This window comes from Emys orbicularis, chromosome 2, assembly GCF_028017835.1.
Source record: "Emys orbicularis isolate rEmyOrb1 chromosome 2, rEmyOrb1.hap1, whole genome shotgun sequence".
Lineage (NCBI taxonomy): Eukaryota > Metazoa > Chordata > Testudines > Emydidae > Emys > Emys orbicularis.
Genome location: NC_088684.1, coordinates 129,182,838 through 129,197,260, shown reverse-complemented (window position 1 = coordinate 129,197,260; position 14,423 = coordinate 129,182,838). Strand labels below are relative to the sequence as shown.

The following is a 14,423-nucleotide window of genomic DNA, read 5'->3' as shown; positions in this document are numbered from 1 at the left end:
ATGGAAGAATCCCATGCACTGCCACAGACTAGGGACTGAATGGCTAGGCAGCAGTTCTGCAGAAAAGGACCTAGGGGTTACAGTGGATGAGAAACTGAATATGAGTCAACAGTGTGCCCTTGTTGCCAAGAAGCCTAATGGCATTTTGGGCTGCATAAGTAGGAGCATTGCCAGCAGATCGAGGGACGTGATCATTCCCCTCTATTTGACATTGGTGAGGCCTCATCTGGAGTACTGTGTCCAGTTTTGGGCCCCACATTACAAGAAGGATGTGGAAAAATTGGAAAGAGTCCAGCGGAGGGCAACAAAAATGATTAGGGGGCTGGAGCACATGACTTATGAGGAGAGGCTGAGGGAACTGGGATTGTTTAGTCTGAAGAAGAGAAGAATGAGGGGGGATTTGATAGGTGCTTTCAACTACCTATCAAATGGGGGTTCCAAAGAGGATGGATCTAGACTGTTCTCAGTGGTAGCAGATGACAGAACAAGGAGTAATGGTCTCAAGTTGCAGTGGGGGAGGTTTAGGTTGGATATTAGGAAAATCTTTTTCACTAGGAGGGTGGTGAAGCACTGGAATGGGTTACCTAGGGAGATGGTGGAATCTCCTTCCTTAGAGATTTTTAAGGTCAGGCTTGACAAAGCCCTGGCTGGGATGATTTAGTTGGGGATTGGTCCTGCTTTGAGCAGGGGGTTGGACTAGATGACCTCCTGAGGTCCCTTCCAACCCTGATATTCTATGATTCTATGATTATGATTCTATGATTTGACTGTATTATGTGCATCAAAAGTAATGAAAAGATGTGTATGAAAAAGAATCATATTGGCAGTGAGGGCCTTTTATACAAACCAAGGCAATTCCAGTCAAAGTATGTTATCTTATCTTTCCAACTCATGGACTGGCTCATACAATTGGTGACACTGGGTGAATAGAGTGAACAGAATGTGACTCAGTTGAGCCATTGGCTGCACTCTGCCACCATTTTTTTTCTTTCCTTTTCCAAAATAATATTCAAATGTGCTTTGTGTTTCAATTGCTACTTTACACTCGAACTGTACTTCCTGGAATTCCCTAGTTTATAAGGGGAAACCTACACATACAGTTCTTCCCCAGGAGGGCTCTACACTTTTTCTATGGTGGGCTTCTGCCTCTGGATACAGTCTAGCCCTTAAATTTTAATTCCTTAGAAATCCATTCCATACTGAGATACTTTTAATGCAATGTTTCCACACAGAGTGAATGTTTATAGTGAAGGCATAACTCTGTGAACAAAAGTGTGAAAACTGAAATGTCAATTGACCCCATGATAAATAGAGAGACAAGATGGGTGAGGTAATATCTTTTATTGGACCAACTTCTGTTTTGAAAATTGTTTTAGTTTCCTTGAATGATCATGGGGTATGTTTCCTGATTTTTTCTTCTTCTTTGTAGTATGTGGCAGTGTGTGATGAAATTGGTCCAATAAAAAATAGTACCTTACTCACCTTGTCTCACTAATGTCTTGGGAGCAACACAACTATAACACTTCAAGATAATGAATTTTGCTGTCTGAAATGAGGATAAAGGAAGCAAAACTTAGCAATGACATCTACTTCATGAGTAAATGCAAGAAACAAAACATCATCCCCAAAGGACTCACATCTATAACTCTTTGACCATTACATAAACATAGAAGTTGGTGCAATAAAAGATACCTCACCCACATTCTCCTAATATCCTGAGACCACCATAGCTACAACAATGCTGGAAACATCCATAATAAATAGAAGATTGTAATATTTACAATAGTAATAGAATATTTCAGTATATCCATGATATGTGTATTTTGCTGCACTATGTATCTGGAACTTTTCTTCTCTTTTCTCCAAGCTAGTAAATTACTTCCTCTTTAAATCTGTTTTAGTTTATCAAAAGAATGTTTGGATTCAGTTTGCATAAAGCAAGAGCCATCCTGGACCTTTTCACAAATTCAAATCTAACCCAAACTGAATCTTAACCAAGGTCTGAGAAAGTTGACATATCTTTCTAGCTTTAAAATTATAGTTCCATATCACAATTTCTTGATTCTGGCAAGGACCAGAAACATGTGAGATTTCCAAAATTGGGTTTTTGCATATTTCAAGTTATCAACAGATCAGATAATGCTTTGGTAAGCATGCAGACAAGGAGAATTAGCTAAACATATGAAATTTTAGTGACTTATCCATGACTCCTTCTATAAAAGAGTTTTGTGATGAAGACTATTAAATCATTACCTAAAAATAAAATATTGTGTATTTATTATATTAGAGCCAAATCCTGCATTCCTTATCCACCTGAAACTTCTATTGAATTTGGAAATACAATAGGAGGATTTATTATTTATTATTTTTCATCCGTGCAAATCAAGATTGTCATGGAGATGTTAGCCTCCCTTGTGAGTAACTCTAGAAATGAATGAAGAACAGCAACAGAAGACACAGGCATAAATTTGCTGGTAGAGTAAATATGCATTTACCTGTCCTGCTTTTGCATTTTCACAAACAAAAGTTTCATAATATTTGGCAAATTCTGGTGCATGATCATTTATGTCTAAAATCCTGATGAAGACAGGTATCTGGCTACTTTGCTTAGGATTATCTGGAACAAGAAAATAATTTACAATTTAGCTAAGGAATATAAGGACTGGAAAGATTTACAGTTCATGTAAGAGAAGTGAAATTATCAAGCATATTTTATCTACTTCCCCTCCACCCTCAAAACATATAAGAAATGCTCATATCTTTACAATTATGTTCAGTTTTCTACTGGTATATAATTTAATATAGTTAAGACTCATATTTACATTTGAAACCCATTACATTATTTTAAAAAGAAAAATGTTATATTAAGGCAAAACTATCTCAGTCTTAATTGATTTGCAGTTGAAAACAGAATTTTAAATTATCCAAGGTGTCTGGTTTGTCAGTGTATTCCAATCAGCAGTGAGTGTATACGTGCTTATTTTCTGCGATCTGTGTCCTAAAATGGAGTTGCTGAAGGTAATCCAGGAGGGATAGATAAATTTTCTGGATCAATTCAAAGCCCTGTCTAACTACAAAGGCAGGAAGAATGTATCTGACACCTTTATCGTTAATGTGCCACTGCAATGTGCCTAGGCCAAACCATAGCCAATGGGATGAATAAAGTGAAGGAAATATTGGCAGTTGGGTCAGGGTTTGGAGAAAATAGCTTTCTTAAAGAAAAAATGGTGTGGCTCTTTCTAAAAGATGGTCTGTGTATCCTATATGCTCATCACAGCCCACACAATGTCAATCTCACTGCTTCCCAAAGTGAAGGAAGAAGTTGTAAGGAGGAGAAAAATAGTGTCAGAGAGCCCATCGCCTAATCAACTATGGTGTGCCCCTATGGCAGATACAAGGTCAGATTTTCTTTTCTGACTGGGGGGAAGGGTAATATACTAACTTCACAGGCCTCCGGTTGTGCCTGGGGCTGGATTGATCCCTGGTGTAAATTAGAGCAGCCTGAAGGCCAATCTAATGTCTGCCCATGGCCCCAAAGGACCATTCTGACAGTCTGGGATTGCTGGAATGCTCTAACCATGCCCTCATTTTCTTATACATTTCCCCTTTCCTAGAGCCTGAGGGAGCAATGTAGAATCACTATGTTGGCTCTGTACCAATTTATGCAAGGGAAATCCTCAGGAAGCCAGTTATGTTGGCTTTGTGCTGCTCTATACAGCTGAAGTGGACCTGAGAATTTTTTTTTTTTTTTTTACTATGGGAAAAAGTAAGTAAATCATGAAATAATAAGTTTTTTATTAAAAGTTACCCCTGTTGAGTTTTCTGGCTTGTAGTTAGCAAATGATATGCTTGGCTGTAATTTTTAAAGACAGACAAGGGTGAATTTGGTAAAAACATTTAAAACAGAAATTTGTTATAGAATTTCCCAATTTTCGTGTTCTAACATTCTCTTCAGATAAGCCATCTCCAACTCACTGATTTCAGTTGCTATAACAGTGATATTGTGCCAGGGGGTTTCTTCCCGATCAAGTGGCTTTGAGATGAATATAGACCCATTTCCTGAGTGGATGTTGAATATTCTGTCGAGGTCAGTGTGTCGATCCACAGAATATCTGTCAAGATATAATACAAGTGTGTATCACCTTCTTCTATTATATTTTCCAGTTTTGCTTACTAACCACCATTAAATGCTTCCAGTTTTACCTTAGGTAAGGCTACCTTAAAATTTGCAGTACGGTATTACCTAAGGTTCCCGGTACTTACTATAGGGAATAACTAGTGCAAAGTACTGTAAATGCCAAGTTAAAGTTATTTAAGACTTTGGCTCTTTCTGAAAGATGGGGTGTAAACTCCACATGCTTAGCATAGCCCATACAATGTAAGTTTCATGACACTGGTCTTAAATAGGATAGAAAGGTAGCACATCTGTATAGGCAACTATTCAGTATGAGTCATTTTACAAAATATATTTTAGGCCAGAAATGTCACAAATTCTGGAATGATAGCGAGTTAACTCGGACTGAATTGTCTTTGTTAAGATTTTCACGAATGATTAGAGATTTTGGATGCTTCATTTTTTTGGGTGCTCAACCTCAGATACCATCACAGGGACTTAATTTCAGTAACCATTGAGCATCCGCTCTCTGAAGACCAGGCACCTTTGATTTTTTTCAGGATGGGCAGAAAATCACTAGAAAATATTTTTTTAAAATTTTGGCTTTTAGGTCTGAAAATGCAACAAGACTACAACCCAGTTTTAATTATACATTGCATTTGTTGAGCTCTCTTTTCCTTCCAAAAAGAGTAACTTACATTTATAGTCATCCTCTCATCTAGTGAGCTAGTGACCATTAACCACAAACCAGTTGAATGAAGAGTGTATGCGCAATTTGCTTGATGACATTATTTCCCCCCAAAATGCACACTTTGAGAAAGTAGATCATTCAGAGTTATCTCACTTTCAATCAGAAATGTAGCTGAAGCAGGTTTCACAATCATTGACATGGTCTATGCACTAATGTACAAATGGTCAGTGTTATGCATCTCAGTTTAGACAATAATAGCAGATGCGCTAACAGTTATGTCAGTAGCACAGCACCAAACATTTACCTCCTAATTGTTATGACTTTCTCACAGTAGTTTCTTATTTAATATGCTGTACAAATGTTGATCATTAAATATTTAAGAAGTAGAACATGGTAGACGGTGTATCTCTAGGGGATTGTTTCATTTATTGGGCCTGTTGCAAGGTGTGATGCAGGATGCTGAGTGCCATTGACCAGCAGAGATGCACATTCATCCAATAGAAATACACTGTCTTGAACATCTTATATAAGCTTGCCAATAGGGACAAATAAGGTAAAATAGCATTGCCCTGTGAATGATATAAGTGAGAGTTCTGCAAAGCAATGTGTGTTTGTTATAATCAGGCTTATACATTTCCTTTTGCCTAACCCCCATACTTTTCCATTTGAAAAGACATACTGTGATGTATTAATTCTGCTTGCTGTCACCAGTTCTCCACAGATATTTGATTGCTCAATTTATTTCCACTTGATCACTGTAGGCCTGATCCTGTAATGTGCTTAGTGCCCTTAACTGTCACTTAGCTCATTTGTGTCTTCTACTGTCACTGAGCTCATTTGGAATTAAAGCTGCTATTTACTGCTCAGGATCAGACCATATGCCATTTGCTTTACTAAATTTTGAGAGAAAGATGAAATGAGCATCTACATCTAATGCATTTTACACTGTGCATGAACTGATATTTACTTTATTGCATTCTTGGTGGTATCTGGGTCTTGAGCTATCACTTGCCCGATGATAGTTCCCTCCTTGGCATCTTCATCTACTTCTATTAAATAAGAGCTCCTCCTGAACATTGGAGGTTCGTCTACGTCTTCCACAGAAACTTTGATGAGAGCTGTGTCCTTAAATGGCCCCAAGTGGAAAAAGCGTGGGTCAGGATGAGTGTTGGCTGCCTCCACTCTTAAGGAGTACAGCATCTTGGTCTCAAAATCCAACTGCTAGAGAGCAAATAATAAAAAAGTGGGGTCAGTTTACAAGACATGGAAAAAAAATTACAGCACTAAAATAATAGGGGCGGGAGTTATCAGGGACCACATTAGCAGCCTTCATCCTATCTGAGAGACCGCACAGGGTTCCTACATGCACATACGCAATTCATCAGTCACAGCAATATAGAGCCAATTATAGATGACTAAGGTACAGGACAGGGGATTCTTCATCTTATTATGCAAAATGTAGCTTAGTAATAGTGATTAGGAAGTTGGTAAAGTCACTTTCTCCTTTCATAGAACTGGAAGGGACCTCGAGACGTCATCTAGTCCTGTCCCCTGCACTTGTTGCAGGACCAATTATCTAGACCATTCCTGACAGGTGTTAGTCTAACCTGCTCTTAAAAATCTCCAATGATGGATATTCCACAACCTCCCTAGGCAATTTATTCCAGTGCTTAACCACCATGACTGTTTGGAAGTTTTTCCTAATGTCCAACCTAAACCTCCCTTGCTGCAATTTAAGCCCATTGCTTCTTGTCCTATCCTCAGAGGTTAAGAAATTTTTTTTTTCTTCCTCCTCCTTTTAACAACCTTTGACATACTTGAAAACTGTTATCATGTTTCAAAGCAATTAAAATCTGCTATACTCTACACACACAATAATGAACATATTCCATATTGAAATCTAGCAAAGGGGATTAATACTAGTGATGGGCAAATCTCAAAGGTATCCTTATTTGGGATAAGGGATCCAAAGGCTTGGATGTTCAGCCTAAATTTATATAAAATTCTTTTTTGGAACAATCAATCCAGAATATTAGAGCTAGAGCTTTCTCATGAGTGTATTTTTGAATTTCCTTATTATGGCCAGTGTTAAAAATACCATGGGAAAAAGCTTTTCTAACGGCAATCTGGTACATCGAATTTGAGATGAAACTTGGAAGAAGGGCAGAAAAAGGAAGGAAAAAGGTTTTAGTATGATTGATGTGGGTTTTCTTAAAAGGTTTTGTTTGTTTGCCAAATGTTAGGTTGGTTTAGCTAGGAGAATAACTAGTGTGCCCATCAATAATTACATAACTATGACAGTGGTTAGCTTGGTTTTACCACTTATATTCTATTCTGTATTTCATCTCTTACAAAGATGTATATAATTTTTATAGGATTCTAATGCAAATATCCCCCATAAACATGATTTATAAAACTGTATTTATAATCTAGTACTGGCTCAATCAGAAGTGGAATAGAATGAACTATGTGGGTCTGAGTTTTTTGTAGATCTTGACTATGATATCCAGCATATTGCTGTATCAAAATAAAATAAGAACAAGTTGTTCTAGCTCCAGTTTTAACTTTGAATCACATATTTGTTATATTAAAAAAAAACATTAAAATAAGTTAAGGTTGCAAAGTGAAGCACTCAAAAATTTAGGAAGTACCGGAATTAAAGTAGCCCAGGCCACATGCAGTCAGCCCTATTTTGCATAAAAATATGAAAATAACTCATAATTTTTCCATTTTTTTCCAATTGATTTTATTTTCAAAATGGGATTGCCAATTTTTTATCAGAACCACTTTGCAAAGGTTCTCAGCTGATGAAGCTTAAATAAGTTTGGATTTACGTTCATATCTAATTATGTACCTGCATGCAAGGTTTGGGTTTTACAGTTTTATTCATATTTGCAGGGGTTCACATGTCAGTAGAAAAAGAATTGAGGCTAATGGCTGTAATGGAAAGTATCATGAGTTACCCCATATGATGTGTCTCAAGGACAAACCCAAAACAGTGTGAACTGTAGCCTAAAATGGGTATTCAGATAACATCAAAATACTGTAGTTTTCAATATGCTTATCTGGCCAATTTTAAGCCCTAAAGAATCACAGATTGTCTATGAATTCAAGTTCTGTATATTCCTTTTATCTGAGGGCACCTATTGACATGTCATGTAACTGTCAAAGTATGATGGAAACAGGACATATTTTAAGTAGGCTGGAGGTTTGAGTTGAAGCTCTAGAAAAGAGACTCCCCAGTGGAGGGACAGGAAGGCTACAGGAGAATAGGCTATCTATAGTGGGTTAGTTCTCTTTAGAGGTGTGAGTTCATCAAACTCAGACCTTCAGGCATACCTACAACATTTTGTTCACCTCAACCCCTTGTGAACCACACTGCAGAGTTCAGATGATGAACCCCTCCAGGTTTTCATGGCTCTACTTCAAAACTATTGTTTGTGAGCGTGTGTCTTTGATAGACAGCAGCTGTTGAGAATATTGCTTTATCTGAAGTGACATGCCAAGTAAATTCCCCCAAGCCTTGGGAATAACAATAGCTGATGAAGAAAGAGGACAACAAAACTAATACAGCTTCTCAGCAGGTGACCCCATGTGAGACTTTCCTTTGCCCTCCCCCTTGAGGAAAGAAAAAACCCACCTGGAGTGCTAAGTGTAATAAAAAGAGAGGGAGCAAAAATAAACCTTTTTGATGGTTATAATCCCTTCCTGTGTGTCCTTATCAGTGATGATATCAAACATGTCTGATCCATCCCCGTTGGAAATGCTATACTCAATCGCAGCATTTTCACCCACATCAAGGTCATTGGCTTTTATTCTGCCGAGTGGAGTCCCAAGTGATGCGGACTCAGGAGAGCTGAATTGGTAAGTACCTGGAAAAGTTAAATCAAACTTTTTTTTAGTCTTTCATCTTTCTAAATAATAAATGCCATTTGTTTCCCCCAGATTATTTTTTAAAGTTGCCTTGAAAGTTGAAACATTCTAAGAAAAGTGCTCTTAGTCATCAGGAGTAAACTTTAAAACAAAGACGACTTGACTGTCAATGAAAAGTTTTGCTGGTTTTTTAAATGAAAGTGTGACACTTCAAAGGCACTTAGTACTGTATTCTTTATACACTTTTTCTTTTGTACTTCAGATGAAAGGAACATAGATAGAAGCACAATAATACAGCAGTGATTATGACCCTGAGTAGTTAATGGTTTTATTTATTTTGTCTATCTTCTACAGATTTTTTCAGTGATACCTACAGTTATTATTTTTTTCTCTAGGAATCACAGTTTATAAAACAGAATAGATCTGAGGAAGAAACTAAAATACAATAGACAAGGTTTTCTATTTTGAAATTGCCTTGAACAGCTTTAAGTGTGTTTTATGTGAGATAGAAGTTTTTCATGGAAACACATAATACAATATATTGCAAAAAACATTTGAGATATGTAATATTTAATATTCCTGCTAACTGCTTGAACTGTATGAAAGTTGTACAGATGTGTTCAGATTTTTGAATTAATTCACTTTGGACACATTTGTTTTCATGCCTGATTTCTGTTAATGCTTGTGGAATCAGGTTTTACTAGCCTGGATGCTATTGACAAAGGAATTTTAACCTTGCACATCTTAGTACAGAAGGTAAATTTTAAATTTATCTTTTCCCAGCATGTGCACCAAAAGACGAACTATAAAGTTATGCTCCTGCAGAACAGGAATAATATTACATGAGTCTCTTGACCAATCACAATCAGGAAATATAACTTGAACATCAATTCACAAGATATGGGGTTAAAATAATTGTTAAAACAGTGTTGGCAAATACTTACTAGTAACAAGTAGGTGTGAGGAGTTTGCAGACATTTTGCATGCCAATTTGTTGAATATTTGTTATCTGTCATTTGTACAGCTCACTTAGTTACTAGCATCATGCCATTTGTAGCAATTATAAACTGGTACCCATGTAGGATATATTGTGAAGCCATGCCTGACCAAGACAACCTTGGGGAAGGCAATGTGCCTGAAGAAGGTACAATCCATATTTGCGTGGTTTAATGAACAGACAGACTGTACAAGCTACACCAGCCTATAGCAGGTGCAACCTATGTCACTTGATGTGACTAGTTCTTCCCTCATGTATCCATGTCCCTTTTCCACCCTCTCATCCATTTTGGGGCACACTGAGAGAGCAGTTTCTGAGTTTTCCCAAGTACACTGATCATAACAGATCCTTGTGTGGTCTAAAGAAGGTTGAGTGAGTCTCTATCCCCAGTGTCATGCACCTAAATCACAGTCTCTGACTATTGGAAAAGTCTTATCTTTAGAGATTTGTGAAAAAATGAGTGATATAGTATGATGGTGAACTGTATTTGCTGTTAGAAAGTCAACCCTATAATTGAAAAATTAGCGGTGGGCTTCAAACCAGTGAGGCTGCAAAATTCATGTTACTCTCTTACAACAGGCTGAAAACTGTTTAGAAGTTAGACCTTATGACAACCAGCCTTCCAAAGGCTGACCTTTTCCGTTTGTAGGCTTATCTAAACTTTTAATCCTGGCAATTGAGCCAGAAATCCTATAAGCACAAACTTAGTCATGACACTTCAATTTTTCCCTGACGTGGGAAGTCCAGAAATACCAGGGGAACACCTCCTTTGGGTGAGTTTTATTCTGAAAGCCGTCACTGTAATTGAGATGATGTCAGTGACCTGCATATTGTCAGCATATAAGCTAATCAGCATGGTTTAGGGTATAATTCAGTTCCCGAAGGGTCCATTTTTTCATGAGCATATGGTACAATTCTGTAAAGCTTTTGCCCTTCCTATTATTTATATTGTGCATGGCTCAGGTCTACTAGTTGTGTGGGGGCCACTGTACCTTTTTAAAAACCATTCCTTACATACTTAGTCCAAGTCATAGTGGCTTCCCACTAGAATCTGTCAATTTCCCTTCTTTCTAGCCCCTTAAATAAATCAAATTATTCTTCAATATTTTGAAGTTCATTCCTGTCTCTTTCACATGCAACTTCTTCCTCCCCTTTGGGCTTAATTTCCCCGTATCCTATAGCCTCACATAAAGGGAAGAAAGGGAGGTAATTGGGTACAGAAGGAGCAGATTTTCAGAATCAGTGTCCTTGGAAACGTGTTCCAGTTCATGACTGTGTGAGGAGGAATGAAAACCTGTAGATTTTCCATTCATGTCTTGCTTTGTAGGAGGAGCAGGAAACCAGCATCCTGGGAAGCAAGGCAAGCAAGGGGACTGGTCATTAGCAATGTTACAATCACCCCAGTGTGTCCAGCCCAGACAAGGCCTTCCATATCACCTTCTGTGCGTCAGTGAAGTTTAAGCAGTGCACTGCATAGGGCCTTGTATGTGGCCTCTTCACTGGTCTAACTTTCACTCTAATTAAGAGCCTGATCCAAAGCCCACTCAAGTAAGCATAAAGACTCCCACTGATTTCAATAGACTTTGGACTGGTCCTTTATTAACTTTGCAGACTACCAGCAGGAACAAAGGCTCCAGGATTTCAGATGTCAAAGTTACATTACAGCTATTTACTATTACGTAGCCTTTATTTTTAGATTGCAACTCCATGTCCAAGTGTGTAATTCAGTGAAAAGAACTATACCTCATCTTTGGGTTCAACATCTCCAGTCTGATAAAACATCATGGACCATATTATGCTATTGTGTGTTTTTTTTTTTTTTTAGCAGAACTCCCTGTTGACGTCAAATGGGAGTGTTCTGTTTAGAAATAAGTGGCCTGAGCTTGCTCTGTGAAGCTGGTCATTAGGTAAGCAAACTCACAAGATAATAATCCATTCTGGATTGGGTGACTAGTTATTTTGCCTCTATTCATCACCATGGTATCTGAGTGCCTTACAAGTTTCCATAAATCCAGAAATGTGGTCTCTAAATCAGTCCTGATGTTTGTTCAGTCTTTGGTGTGTCTGATGAGAGTGCAAGCAAGGATCCCAATCAGAGCCAAAGGCAATAGTAATTGAATAATGGGGATATTTTCCTAGCAGATACTGAACTGAAACTATGAATTCTTTTCATATAGCCTACCAAGCAGTCATCAAGTGCTGCTTTTAACAACTTTTGATTGCTAATCAGTTTGGGATCAGATTTAAACAAGTAGTCTAGGATTAAAGGGTCAACATCACATTGCACATCCCCTGTACCATCCCACTTTTCCTTGGTTGCCAGTTTTGCAGTCTAAAGGATTTTCTTTCAAAAATATAATCATGTAAAATATGGGCCAGATTATCAAAATTACTCAGCACATTCAACTAGGGCCAGATTTTTGGTATGTCCATTATGAGGTTTGGAAAACCAGGTCACTTATTTAGGTGCCCAAGTGAGTTCGATACTGAGCTATTCTGAAAAGCTGACCTTGTATTTTACAATATATTTATTGTAACTATAAATTGTTTCACGTATAACATTGCAATTACCATGGGTTATTGGCTCCTGTTGAAATTAATTTAAGGGTTTGGGAAGTAAGTTTATTCTGCTAAGGAAGTTTGTTTGTCTTTTTTTTTTTTAAAGTGGACTCCCATGTGCTTTGACAAAGCTGCAGCATAAGCAGACACAGCAGTACAGCTGTAGATGTGAAAAAAGTATCCTAGATGGTGATGGTTGAACAATTTTAAAGAAGCTTTTTGAAACACAGCAGAACTATTAAAGGCTTCATACTCTGGGGGAATCGAGGCGGATTGTCATTGACATCAGTCAGTGTGATGTTCACCGTAGTGGTCCCTGATAATCCTCCCATCTGGCCTCCCATGTCCTTGGCCTGGATGACCACTTGGTACTGCTCCCTGTTTTCTCTGCTCATGTCTGGTAAAGCAGTTTTGATTATTCCTTGGATAAAAGAATAAGAGGGGAGAAAACAACAACAACACTTTAATCCCTGAGTTTTAAAATGGATTTATGTAAAATATATTGTACAAATGTTAATCCCAGGCAAACAAATAAAATTGAAGGTGTATTCAAATAAGGCTTTTAATCCATGACCGATTGAATGTGATTGCAAGAAAAGAGAGAAATATAGTAGTGCAATGATTCAGTGTTTGGACTGTGCTAAAGCCGTGTAATTATCCTTTTGATGACCAAAAAATGTTATGTTTGTCACATTAATGAAAGCTATTCAGCTAGTTTCCCTGGCTATTATTTTGATAAGGTTATTAGCTCCAACCCTGGAGTGGCCTCTGGATTATACCACTTCTTCATTAACAGGGCAGAATTCTGTGTTATCCTGGATTCACTATTTCAAACTTCAATAGAGTCATAGATTTTAACTTCAGAAGGGACCACTGAGGTCATCTAGTTTGACCTCCTGCATAACACAAGTCACTAGATTTCTATAAATTAATTTCCATTTTAGGTCCACTAGCTGTGGCAGAACTAGAACATAACTTCTAGAATCTTATAGTTAAAGATTTTTTTGAGGGAGAACCCACCACAACTCTTGATAAATTGTTCTGTTAGTAAATTACCTTCAGTATTAATTTTTGTGCCATATTTCCAGTCTGAATTTGTTTAGCTTCAACTTCCAGCCACTGGATCCTATTATACCTTTGTCTGCTAGATTGACAAGCCCTCTATTATCAGATTTCTGACCCCAAGTAGATAAGTATAGACTGTGATCAAGTCACCCCTTAACCTTCTCTCTGTTAAGCTAAATACATTGAGTTCCTTGAGTCTTTCACTATAAGTTATGTTTCCCAATCTTGCCATTTGCAGGGCTCTTCTCTAAACCCTCTCCAGTGTATCAACGTGGACCCCAGAACTGGACACAGTATTCCAGTAGTGGTCTCACCCGTGCCAAAAACAGGTATAAAATAACCTCCCTATTCCTACTACTTTAAGAAAATAAAACTTACATTTTATGGTGCTGCAGGTTCACTGCCTTAATAATATGGGGCCATATCACGCCATCAGTTTTCAAGCAGAAATCAAGGGGGTCTTCTGCTTAAAACCAGATAGATAGTCCATGTTCATTCTGAGTTTTGGACAAATATTAAACAGTACTTGAACAATTTAATTAGCATTTTTATAAAACTGGGTATAAATACTTGAGTGAGAAGGATTTTGATCCCTGTGTGTATTTCTGTAATTATGACAAGTAAGACAGAAAGGGTTGCTGACCTGTCTCTGGGTCCACTGAGAAATATGGTTGTCCCTGGAGGATGCTATACACTACTTTGGCACTGTTTCCATAGCTGGCGTCATCAGCATCTATAGCTGTCACTTGGATAACAGAAGTTCCTGAATAGGAACAAAACAAGGAATCTATCATATGAAAAGAGATAATTTAGATCATAAGACTGATATACACATTTTTTTCTATTTATAAAATATATTTAATGACCAGATGCATAGAACAATCAAAACCTGCACAGAATACATCAGACTAATCCAGTTTGTTGCCAGCAAAATAATTCCTTCACCATGCAAAATTAAAATAAAATTTAAAACAACACATTTTACTCAGAATTAAAACAAAACAAAATAAGCCTCCCTTAAGCCCATCCTTCAGAAAAAGCCTGGGTAAACAGATAGGCCTTGATGCATGATCTGAAAGACCAACACATCATGAGTTTATTGATCAAGGGGGCAGCAAATCCAA

At 37.6% G+C, this 14,423-nt stretch overlaps 1 protein-coding gene across 1 annotated transcript in view; it reads right to left on the bottom strand.

Moving 5' to 3' along the window:
- CDH9 (cadherin 9) overlaps positions 1-14,423 on the bottom strand; it is an 85,822-nt gene that overhangs the window by 13,858 nt on the left and 57,541 nt on the right. Inside the window, exons 3-8 of the mRNA XM_065399551.1 lie at positions 13,943-14,062; positions 12,488-12,655; positions 8,490-8,677; positions 5,773-6,026; positions 3,976-4,112; positions 2,496-2,617 (exon numbers count right to left, since the gene is read on the bottom strand). Coding sequence (XP_065255623.1) covers positions 2,496-2,617; positions 3,976-4,112; positions 5,773-6,026; positions 8,490-8,677; positions 12,488-12,655; positions 13,943-14,062 — 989 coding nt within the window. The remainder of the gene's footprint in view (positions 1-2,495; positions 2,618-3,975; positions 4,113-5,772; positions 6,027-8,489; positions 8,678-12,487; positions 12,656-13,942; positions 14,063-14,423) is intronic.